The sequence below is a fragment of the Quercus suber genome, unplaced genomic scaffold (genome assembly GCF_002906115.3).
Source record: "Quercus suber isolate HL8 unplaced genomic scaffold, Cork oak 2.0 scaffold_14, whole genome shotgun sequence".
Taxonomy (NCBI): domain Eukaryota; kingdom Viridiplantae; phylum Streptophyta; class Magnoliopsida; order Fagales; family Fagaceae; genus Quercus; species Quercus suber.
The window spans coordinates 1,484,110-1,496,493 of NW_027069479.1; the positions used below are offsets into that span (position 1 = coordinate 1,484,110).

Genomic DNA, 12,384 nt, shown 5'->3' on the forward strand with positions numbered 1-12,384 from the left:
ATCCAATGTGGGTATTTGAATTTTAGCTCAAGCTAACTCTTAAAACTCATTTTTCATTCTCCGTTTAGATGCCATTAACCCGCATTACCGTTACTAAAATCTAACATCAATTACTTTAAAAATGGCATCCATTTATTGGCTGGATATAGAAAGTGTTTTTACATAGTGTAGTGTCACACACCAGTCTCCTCTTACCTTGATTCTTGAACATCTCCGCTGAGATTTTAGCAGAGTCGAGAAGAAAGTGCAGTGGCAGAGTTGTGATAAATGTATATTAGGAAAAGAATTGATGGTCGAAGAAACTCAGTTTTCAATCCATCATGTCATGATTTTTTTTTTTTTTAAGCAAAAGAAATGAAAATAAGTTTTTACTACACCACTTATAAGCGAGAGAGAGAGAGAGAGAGAGAGAGAGAGAGACGGATTTAGAAATCATTCTCTGTTTTACAAAAATTTAACACAAAAATACTCCATTGTACCATTCACAACTCGTCTGTCGTGATTTTGCCAACACCCCTAATCATCTCTCTTAAACCGAACAAGTGTATCTGGTTGGGTGCAGATACACCCAACCAGTTTGTGCCCTGGCACAAATGGAACAACATCATTGCCGCTAAGATAAGTTTTGGCAAAAAATAGCATTTCTAATATGCACTACAGAAAATCAATATATCACCAAAAGCACAAAAAAGAACGAATGGGGCAACAAACAGATGATTTTCCTGATATCCTCAAGTATACAGATACATTCCCATCTAATCCTACTAACAAACAAGAACTTTTACAGAAGCAGCACAGTTCGCAAATTTTCAATAATTCAAAGCTACATATTAGAAATCTATAAAAATTACAACTCTAAGACAAACCTAGCAATCAGAGTACCCACCTTGCTGATTGAACAATTCTCCCAGTGAGACCTATGAAAATTTACGAGGACCTACAAAGGGTGCACTTATCTCAAATGACAAACAAAGAATATCAGAAATTACCATCTCATCTGACAGATTTACCTTCCAATTTATTCATCCAATCTTGAGATGGTTTCATGATCATGTTGGACAACAGTACTAAGTAGCATATGCTTTCATATCTTGGCTGATCCCACAGATATTTGCAAAGATAATATCAGCCAAACTAAGTAGTAAGATGTGACAAGCATAAATTAATGAAATCTGATCCATGATTAGTAGTAGACAAAAGCATGCCATGACGCACTGCCATAATAAGACATAAGACAATACCTTACTTGGAGAGATGATTTTTTTTTTCCTTTTTCTTACTTGGAGTGAAGAATTAATGCAGAATAGTACAGAGCTAACACAAATCTTTCCTTTATTTTTTTTCCTATTTCAGTTGGGAACACACTCAAATCTGGCTCAAAAAACAAATAAATTATGCACCTAAAAAATGCCAGGTATGCTGTCATTCCCAAAGTCATAATCTTAACATCAGAGAAGCAATGTGCATGTTCTTCTAGGCTGTGAGTGCAGTACTATCAGTCCTACCATCAAAAGCCGATCACCTAACCTAAAACTGCAAAGCTGAAAATTATCCTAAATTATGATTAAGTCAACCAGAATAGAGATTTACCTAACTACTTTTCTTAAAAGCCCCATATTCTAATTCAGTTAGTTCTACCATACAACCATTAACTACTAATTGCAAAGCAATACAACAAGTTTTGACACTACCAATCTTGGATCAGATGAACAACTCACAAAACCAACTTAGTGCTGCCCTTCCACATGATCATGTATATGCGACTATTAGCAGATATCAGATGAATCTATGGGTGAACTCAATTAAGGGTAAACTAGGCAAATGAAAAATCTAAGTGTTAAATTTCAGCTACTTTGTCACTTTGAATTTCTGATATTCTTTAGACTCTGAGATAACTAACACCATGTAGGAAGTCGTAAATTACTCTAGGTCTCACCAGGTGAACCACTGCTAAACCACATTCAGAATATGAGAACAACTTCACGATACCAAAATCTTGTTCAGTGCAAAAGGTAGCTGTCTAAGAATAAAAAGTTCTGCATCTGGGAAATCGCATGTTGGAAAGTAGGAATGGACGAAGAAGCCACAGGATAATCAACAAAAAAGAAAAAACACCAAACCTGACAGAAAAAAGAAATTTAAAACAAAAAAATTAATTAGACCAGCAATACAAAAGTTATATGGAAGAAACTATATTACTGGCTGATAAGAACATGTAAACACAATTAAAAACAAAAAATAAAAAAGTTGACCATGTTTACACTTTGCCCTCTTGCATGTTGCTTCTTGTCTCAATCACCTTGTACTTTCAATTGAAACAATTTCAAACTCAAACTTTTAATGATGTGCCAACTTGACCACTAGATCAATGAATTTCCTAACAATTTCCGTCAATTACTTACTAATAGGGATCAAATGTGACCTACGTTGGAGCCCAAGTGACCCACATGAGATTGGAATTCAAATTATTACTCAAAAGTAAGAATAGTGAATATTACTCACAATAGCTTGGATAAAGATAAATATCAATTTAACCACTTGTGCAAAAACATGAATGATAATGAATCACAGTGATGGAAGAGGGTGCTGAGAAAAAGGTTAGTGTGACATACAAAATTGTTAAATACCATTTTGGTAATTGTCATGGTTTGTCTATTGAAACAAAATATTTCGATACCAGCTTTCTTTGGTGTAACGTCTCAGGATTCTCGCTACACCATACATACATACATACATGCATATATATGTGTGTGTATGTGTGTGCAAATACCAAACAAAAATTTTGCTAATAAAAAAGTTCTATTTCATTCATAAAAGAACACAACTACTGTTAATTTAAATTTTTTATTTTAATATTAAAATATTAATATGATTAACAAATGACCCCAACTTACACAAACCAAGTACTTAAAGTGCAAGAAAGTGCACTTCATCAAGTTTACATAGACTTTCTCCTTGTGAAGAACCTTTAACACTTCGCACAAATGACTCAAATGCTATTCCTTACTTTGACTATACACAACAACAACAACAACAACAACAAATACAAACCCCCATGAAAGGTTTGAGTAACCTTGGCATAACCCACATGAAAGTGCTCGGTCAATTGAACAATCCAAATGGTATTACTATCTACTCATTGAGACAATCCAAACGGCATTACTAGCCACCGTTAAGCCCATCCGATGTCTTGAATGTAGTCTTCCATTCATCAGCTCTCCTCATTCTAATATGATGGTAACCACTCCAAAAGTCTATTTTGGAGAACACCTTTAGTCTAACTAACTTGTTGAGAAAATATCTTCTAACCAAGGAATTGAAAATCAGTACTTGATTGTGACCTTATTAATGGCCCTACATCCTCCACAAGCCATCCTTCATAGGTGTAAGCAATGCAGAAACAACAAAAGGGCTTTTTCTTTTGCACACTATAACCTTTATTAATCAACTTCTCAACCTGTTGTCACTATTTTTAAGCTTATTGTAGAGATGATGTTCTATAAGCCAGCATGTAGCGTAGCTACCCCTAGTATTAAATCTATAACAGGTTGAATGCCTCCCATTGGTGGCAAACTATGTGGTAATTCACCAGTAACCAACTCCACAGTTGAATCTCAAGGAGATGATCATCAAACTCAAAAAACTAGAGCTCCCTCCCACTTCATAAACCAAGGCATACATAATTCCTATATCTTGACTCTTAACTTCAAACTTTGTAGCAATTAAAAGCTGTCAACCTTGTTATATTTAAAGGAACTAGTAACTACTTCCCTATAAGGATGCAAGCTTTAGCTGTTATCCCTTTCGAATGAGTTAGTATTGGCTCCAGCATGATAGACCATGTCATTGCCACATAATCATGGTCTCTCCAATAGAACGTGACATGAATCCATGGGCACATATCACAAGTAGCCCCAGTATCAACATTGTCACTCACGGAAAATTTGACTAAGCAACGGCATGTAAACAACACTTCATTACCTTTCTAAAATTAGCAATTTTGTATAAATGGAGATGTATTTCAACAATTTCAAATTTGCAGCTGCCTCTTTCAATATAATATTCTCATGGCTATCCTATCCAGAACAACAATGCATGCCTTACTACCAATCTGGGAAATTTAGCTGTATTAACCTTTACAAAACAATATTGACAACTTTGATGACATATCTTTTTTATAATTTTGTTTTTGGGATCAAAGGGAGGGGGATGGGGAGGTGTAGATACTAGAAGCAACTTCTTACAGCATAAAATTTAAAAAAAAAAATGATTAAAAAAAAATATATATATATATATATATGTATGTATGTATGTATGTATGTATGTATGTATGTATGAATGTATGTATTAGTACCAAAACAGCCACAGGAAGTTGCATCTCAAAAAAATACCTTACTATTAAAAAGGGAGCTTCAATTCAAACCCCTCCTCCAGCCTTGCCTGCAATAGCTGCCTTCTGATCCACAACAAAAGAAGATCAAAACTAAGCACAATTGTATACTCTCTTATCCAAAAGGAATGCAAAAAAAAAAAAAAAAAAAAAAAGGCCCTTACCGACTCCAAATTTCCTTTGCCATTCACAGGTGATGAAGATTTTTTTGGAGGGTTTGAAAACCTAAGCAAACATTAAACTTAATCAACAAGAAATTTAAGCAAACATACAACAACAAATCTTCAATTATAGACTATCAGAAACATGTAAATGATCTATAAATGGAAATAAGGGGTGACAATTGACAGTTGGTCTTGATACAAACCTGATCGTCCTTGCCTTCCTTTTCTCTTCTTCCAAGGGATCTGTTTTAGAAACTGGTGCAAATTTGGCAAGCCGAGCTTTCTTCTTCGCATCCTCATCAGTAGCCACAGGCGAATCACGAATCCCAAACCTGGGAAAGGAAAAAAGGTTTTTATTAAGAATCTGCCTAGCAAAAAGCAAAAGACCAACTAAAGATTTTAGAAAATTCTACTTCAATATATATTAACAATGAATTAAAACCACAGGAAAGGAAACCTCTCTGCTCTAGCCTTCCTCTTCAGATCCTCTGACTTCTTAAATGCCTCTGAGTCTAACCCAGGCACTGTGGAACCGGTGCCAAACCTACAATAAGAACATTACACACTTGATTAAATTCCAATAGTAAACAGAGAAGAAAAAAAGAAAAAAAAAAAGAGCAAGCAAAGAATCCAAATAAGCGCTACACAGAATGTGTAACTGAGAAATGACCATACAATGCCCAAAAAAATTGGAATAACACCAAAATCCGTTGAGGTTTAAGGAAACTCCCCCCCCCCCCCCCAAAAAAAAAAAAAAAACCAAAACTTTTACAAAAAATGAAAATCAAGCTCCAAAAAAGTCTTACTTAACATTATTAACAACACATTTGAGTTTCTTTGGACTAACCTACTCTTGGTTAAATGGAATGTTCCTGATATACCATTAGCTTATTGATTCAATCATCATTTTATTTTGTTTGATTTCATTTTGCCCCTAAAAAGACACCAATGTCCCCATATTGCACTTGAGTTGTCAATAAAATCCCCATTTTCTTTGTTCTTTTTAAAACCTCCCCCCCCCCCCCCCGCGGTCTCTTTTTCAAACTTTAATTGAACCCATCTATCTATCAAAGAGAAAAGAACAAGTTATCAAATACCAAATCCATGATCACTACCAAAACACATAACACAGAGCGAAAGTGCCATCACAACAGAAAATGTTTCTTCACTAACACTAAAGTGCCATCTAGATTCTAGATCAGACTAAAGAACATTGTCTTATATATTTATCAGAGATGGGTACGAGGTGTAAAATATTATTCATTTGGAAAATAACCAAATTTCCTTGCTTTCTTTTCAATTGGTGAATAATTTTCAAGTGGGGAGGAGGTAATTGTTGGGGAGATAAACACCTTGGGCAGCTTCCTTGAGTAGTTGCTTTATTTTTCTCATCACATGCTGAAAGAATAGTCAAAATCTTCAGGTCTCCTTCCGGTCAATTTGTAGGTTGGCAATGCCAAGGTTTCATGCACTAACAAGGTGGACATGTTGGCCACTACGGAGGTTAAATAACCCTTCAAAGAGGTCCCATATGTATTGGGAAAATGGGTCAAACATGGTGATTCAGTGGCCACTGAAGATGCTAAAATTAGAGACATTTGTTTGGTAACTTTGAAAACAATGACTCAATTAGAGAGCTTCGGTCCTTTTCACAATGGGATTGAGAGTTAACAAGCAAACTATATTTGGATATGGTACGAGTCAGTTCTAATAAGAGGAGAGGCAAATAGGAAAGCGGATTCAAGTACCTTCAAGGTTTTGTTTAATAATGCCTCAAATTTAGCCAAAACTTTGAGTAGAGTATAATCTAAATTATAAAGAGAAAAAAAAATGGATATAACAAATGCATAATGAAAAACTGCCACTGGTAGATGCATGACTTCATTTGCTTCTTCAGTTATCTGGCAATATCAGCTTTTTTTCACAGCTTCTCAGCAATCATAAAAATAAAATAAAATCACGGGGCAACACAAGGAAAAACACAGGCTTCCATTTCATAGAAGAAACACGGTCAGTCAGCAATAGCATTAATGGAAGAAACCACCACCACAGCTTGATAAAACAAGACACCTGTGTCTCCTTGACAACCCTGCACTGGACAGGGTGTCACTGAAGCAAGGTAAATTAAACTGACACAGGAATTCTTTTAATATTCTAACAGTGCCATATTCCTAATGGTAACATAACAGGTAGTCCCCTTTAAAGACTTATAAGAGACGAGGGAAAGCTGGTTCTAGTGCTGAAGCAATAATTTGGGAGATTTTGGATGGATTAGTTTTGATTGGGTTCTACTAGAATTGGTGCAATTTAGTCATTTCCAAATTTCTGAAATGGGCTGTCCTTGGCTATACTAAAGGTTCATGAGACTTACTTCGTATTTTGAATCCTTTTCCTATTTGGCTTAGAAGTTATAAAATTCCAGCAGATAATTGTAAGCTTTAAGGGTGTGATTGTCTTCTCCTACCTATTTGTGATTGCTTAGGATGTCCTAGGTGTGATTGCATAGTGTTTTACTCTCTTTATTTCATTTCTATTTTGTATTCATTTTTTTTGGGTACAAAAAGGCCATCAACAAATTCAAGATTCCACCTTTTCATTACCTATAGCCTTAAAACATCAGACCTTATTCAATAACGATAATTCAATAGTTGGGGGTGGAAGGATTTGATCCTTGGATGAATCCATTGGAAACATCGGGAGTTGTCAATTGAGCTAGAAGGCTCATGTCATCAAGAAACCTAATTTAGTGCTAAACTCCTAAACATCTTAAATCAATTCCACTTTCGATTGAGTCCTTGTCTTTTTGTACATAATTTTTTCTATGTGGTACTGTAGGCTTCTCCGTGCCCATTGTTCACTTTTCATGATGTAGTCATTCTTAAAAAAAAAAAAAATCACCAATCAAAAAATATCTATAATACAATCACAAACTCCCTGTGCCTAGATTTCAAACAGGCTATACAAATAACTCAACCTTTCGAGCATTGCATAATGAAAGAACACCAAAATCATAATGAAAGAACACCAAAACCTAAAACTAGCATATAAACCATTAACAAACCCTACTTCACCTACATAGGAACTCATTTAATAATTCATATCAAAGTAATTTCTTCGCAAACAAACAGAAACTAAACACCAATTCAACATAAAAATAACCAATAAAATAGAAAAAGACTGTATTTATACCTCTCCTTTCGTGAATTACGCTTCTCCTCCTCGGTGAGTTGCAAGGAAATTCCGAATCGCTCGGCACGACGTATCTTCTTCTGAATATTGGAAGCCGGATCCACATCAACAACATCCCCTGCTACAGGCGAGGCAGCCGCGGCGGCGGTGGAGGCGGCGGCTACGGAGCTCTTCGAATCGTCGCCGGACTTCGCATCGGAATCGACGGTGGTTACAGAAGGCTGATCGGAAGCCTCATCGGTTGGCTCTTCCTCTTCTTCTTCTTCTTCTTCTTCGAGATGATCTGGTTCGGTGGTGGTGGTGGTGGTGGTGGTGGTGGTGGTGGGGGGCGGGACAGCAGTAGTAGTGGTACTGTTGTCGTCTAGGGTTTTTTTAGGGTTTTCTTCTGCAGTTGTAGTAGGGTTGTTGAGGTTGAGTTGCTCTGATGAATCGGTGGCCATTGTGAGAGAGAATCGGAGATTGCGTGAGAATTACGGCGAGAGAGATAGAGAGAGAGAGAGAGAGAGAGACGAGTAGAGAGAGATGGGCTGGGTTTTGGGTTGTTGTGGTTGTCTGAGATATTTTTTGTGGAAAGGCGAGTTTTTTTTAAGAGAAGAATAAAGCGAAGGTGAAAGGGCGACTCAAAAAGTAACGGATGGGATTGTTTTATATCGAAATCGAAAGGACGGGATTTCGCCACGGGGTTGCACTGTTATCCACCGTTTTAACTTTATTATGTCATTGTACACGGAGCGTCGTCAACGGTTCTTGTTTTCTTTCATTTTTGTGAAAGTTTTTATTATTATTATTATTATTATTTTTAAACTGTGAAAGTTAAATTTAAATTTAAATTAATGTGCTTTATCTTTTCAAGGGGAACTTTTTCAAAGAGAAAGTTTCTTTCCAAATGAATCCATAGCTTGCAGGAGGATTTTTTATTTTATTTTTAAAATGAGTATGAAAATAATTTTCTAAAAATTAAAATTAAAATTAATTTTCAGATAATAATTTTAATATTATATGGTTCTTACTTTTAAGAAATAAATTCAAAATACTATATAAAAAAATATTTGTTTAACAGACCATTTCTATTTTTCATTTTTTATAAGTAATTTGTATTTTTTTTTTTTGTGTGGATAATGATAGGGAATAGAGCAAGTGTAACTTCTTCTTTTTTTAATGATAAATTTCAAATTTGAAGCATGAAAATTCTTTTTGTGATAAAAATAAGTACCTTCTTATCAAAAAAAGAAAAAGATAAGTACTTTAATTTAAGAGATAGAAGACAAATACACAGAATTCATGGTTTTCAAATTATTTACAACTATGCTATTAAAAACATTCTCTGCATTTGAAAACATCCTCTTAACAGTTTTCAAAATCCTATTTTGAACATGTAGGAATAAAGAGTCCAGGTATGGATATTGGACCATGGGACGTATCTAAGAATATCAAGTAGTCTAAGAATAGGTAATACTAACAGAGGCCTACAAGACAATGGTCCATGGAAATAGTTTGATCATGAGGAACTGGAAATGTTGTCCAAGGAGAAGTATCTCCTCGACTAAACAGAGTAGAGGTCATAAGTCTAATCTACCACCCGACTTGATTAGATTGAGCCCAAACTTGATTCGTGGATGGCCTACCTAAAATAAATTGCTCCCTATAGATATTTAGCGTATGGGGGACAAATACTACATGCATTTGGTTGGTAGAATATTGACCATTATTAGAAATTAAAGGTAAGAAAGGGTAAAAAAATTAAAAACCCAAACAAATTAAGAGCATTTGAATGAGTCTGTGCAAAAATTTCTATTTATTTTTTATATAAGAACTTACTTTTTTATATTTTACATACTAACTTTTAAAAATACTTAATATTAGATTATCTATTTTAAGGTATATACTACATTTCATTAAAATATTAATTTTTATTAATTTTTAATTTTTTTTTTAACTTGCATCGTAGTATGCTCTCTAAAGAGCAATTCTTCTCAAAATCTCAAAAAGTGTGTTGAGATGAAATCTCATTCTAACAAGTAAAAGTGCAATAATAAATAAAAATAAATTTAAAAATTTGTACATAAATAAATAAGTTAATAACTGCAAAAAAAAAAAAAAGAAAAAAAAAAAAGAGAACCGTATTTGGTAAGAAATTCGTAAAGCTAAAAGAGCTGTGAAGTGCGAACCATATTTTTGCCCACATGGCACATATAAGTCCGTTTGCCTCAATTTTTTCTTTTCTATCTAAAAATTTGAAATACAATGTTTTATTCATTTATTTGAAATACAATGTTTTAAAGCTATCACTTTTTTAAAGGGATAATAATTTCTTTGAGGCCATAAAACTAAGCTAAAATCATATATAAAATAAAATACCGTAAAAAGAATCACCCTGCAGTATAACTTACATAAACTGACAGGCAACCACAAAAGAATCACCATGCAGTTTAGTAATGACTATTTAGATTTGTTCCATATAAATATTCTTTTACTATTGACAGCAAAAATAAATAAATAAAATCTTTTACTTATAAGGAGGCTTTACTATCATTCAGCACAAAACACACAGATTCAGGGGAGGTTTTTATTTTGGTAAGTCAGACATAGAGAATATATATATACGAATTCCTAGATATGTGAGATGCAAAATAAAGAAAAAAATATGTGCCAAAGAAAACAATCACACAAGATAATATTTACATGGTTTGGCAATTTACTTACGTCCACATAGTTGCATTAATTTCACTATTCATAGGGAAAATTACAAGATGCAGCAGTATCGTTTTTTTCTCTCTCAAAAGTCAAAACAACACAACGAACCCTAATCTGAAAACAACAATATTTCTATCATGTGCACCGGATTCACAATAGGTTAAAATGGGCCAAAATTTTTTTTCCAACATCCGCTTCATGGACTAAGTTTCAGAAAAAATCCTATTAAAGACTGTAGCACTTTTATATTGGGTTGGATCATAATCTAAATCAAATACAACTAGGCTTTACATAGCCCAACATAGTTAGGGGAAAATGGACTTTTGCCCTTATATTTTAAAATATCTAGTAAATTGTCATTGTTTTGAAACTATTAAGCACCGTGTCCTTGTTTTAAAACTCGATTTTCTAAAATTCTAGTTCCAATGTAACTCAATTTTCTAAAAATCTAGTTTCAATGTAACTCGATTTTATGATTATCGAGTTTTAGGTAAGTTTTTCCCTGGAACTCGATTTCAGTAAAATCGAGTTTCAGTTGGATTTTTTAAATTGTGAAAAGCCATAGGTGCTTCTCCAGTGTAGCAAAAACGAAACATGTAATATGCATGATTATTCAGCAAAAAAAAAAAAAAAAGAAAAAAGAAAAAAAAGAAAAGTAATATGCATGATTATTAAATGATATTTTCTACGATTCCTCCATTGATATATGAGTGAAACTATGTGACCTTCAGGCAGACATAAGGGACTGTTTGGTTTTTTTTTTTTTTTTTTCATCACTACTCACTCAATTTTCATCACTCATCACTTAAAATACCCTAACTCCCTACTCCCCACCCATTTGGCACCATCACTCAATTATGTTTTCAACCAAAAAACTAAAAAGAAAGGGACCCACACACTGACCCAATGTCATTTCCTTTTCTCTCTCTCTCTCTCTCTCTCTCTCTTTTTTCCCCTGACTCTTATCTTTCTCTGCCTCTCATCTCTCTTCTCTTTGCATCTTGCCCAATGTTTCTTTCATCTCTCAGTGCTCTCCTTACTCCCATCTCTTGGCGGCGATGGCAACGGTGAAGGTGGCAACATAGCCACAACCACCAAAACCACGACGACCACAACTACGAAACCACCATTTCAACTGCAACCCACAATCATAACCAAACTCACAAACAAACAAAAAAAACCAAACCACCACCATAGCCACCATCCTACCACCACAACCACCATCACAACCACCACAGCCACCAAACCCACAGAAAAAAAAAAAAAAAAAAAAAAATCAAACACCAAACCACCACGATGAGAAGGCAACATCAAGATCAGCAATCTAAGGTTTTCCACAAGCTATCAGCTCTGGTTCTTAATATTCTACGATCTCTGTAGACGCCAATCCCGTTCTCTGATGAATCTCCGGCACCGATGACCACGACTAGGTCGGTCACGGTGTCGGCGTCGAGATGGTCGTAGACGGAGGTGGTAGTTACGCAGATAACGCCGACGGGGTTCGCGTCTTTGATGTTGGAGATTTCATTGGCTCTGATGCTTTGTGGATTGGTGACTTTCTTCATTGGGTTCTTGTTGATGCTGTATGTTCTAGGCTTGAAGGTTGATGTTGCATTTTTGGATGAAGGTGTGATGTTGTTTTGGATATGAAGTCGTGTGAAAAGGAAAGAAAAGAAAGGAAAAAAGAAAAGAAAAAAGGAAGATGAAGAAGACCAGACCAGACCCAGCGTGAAAGGGAAAAGAAGAAAAGAAGAAAAAAAGAAGACCCAAACTCACCAAACCAGTGAGAAAAAAAAAAAGGTCAAAAGTTGTGGCTGACCTCTAACGAGTAGGTCCCTCAATGTGTGTTTAATTACCAAAATGCCATTGGAAAATAAGTTTTGAAAACTGAAAACACCTAAAATGTATTTTCAATTTTCATAACTCATCATTAAAATATCAGAGAAT

At 34.8% G+C, this 12,384-nt stretch overlaps 1 protein-coding gene across 4 annotated transcripts; it reads right to left on the reverse strand.

Moving 5' to 3' along the window:
* Window positions 1-698: 698 nt before the first annotated feature.
* LOC112005298 (protein MODIFIER OF SNC1 11) lies at window positions 699-8,356 on the reverse strand. Of its 4 annotated transcripts, none has more exons than XM_024037542.2 (6): window positions 7,744-8,356; window positions 5,012-5,098; window positions 4,758-4,886; window positions 4,555-4,615; window positions 4,397-4,453; window positions 699-2,120 (listed from the first exon to the last, which is right to left on the reverse strand). In XM_024037542.2, the coding sequence occupies exons 1-5, from the start codon at window positions 8,181-8,183 to the stop codon at window positions 4,418-4,420; spliced, it is 753 nt and encodes a 250-aa protein (XP_023893310.2). In that variant the 5' UTR covers window positions 8,184-8,356; the 3' UTR covers window positions 699-2,120; window positions 4,397-4,417. The 4 variants fall into 4 exon arrangements, with proteins under 4 accessions (XP_023893310.2, XP_023893309.2, XP_023893308.2 ...); XM_024037541.2 differs by having other exon boundaries at window positions 4,392-4,453; window positions 7,744-8,355; XM_024037540.2 differs by having other exon boundaries at window positions 4,397-4,456; window positions 7,744-8,354.
* Window positions 8,357-12,384: the final 4,028 nt, after the last annotated feature.

Bases quoted from the DNA above. Each gene is read 5' to 3' on its own strand.
- LOC112005298 (XM_024037540.2), bottom strand. From the start codon at position 8,183: ATGGCCACCGATTCATCAGAGCAACTCAACCTCAACAACCCTACTACA. The intron at 5,099-7,743 runs GTATAAATACAG...TTCTTATTGTAG, and splicing joins CGTAATTCACGAAAGGAGAG to GTTTGGCACCGGTTCCACAG. The intron at 4,616-4,757 runs GTTTGTATCAAG...ATGTTTGCTTAG, and splicing joins AGGAAGGCAAGGACGATCAG to GTTTTCAAACCCTCCAAAAA.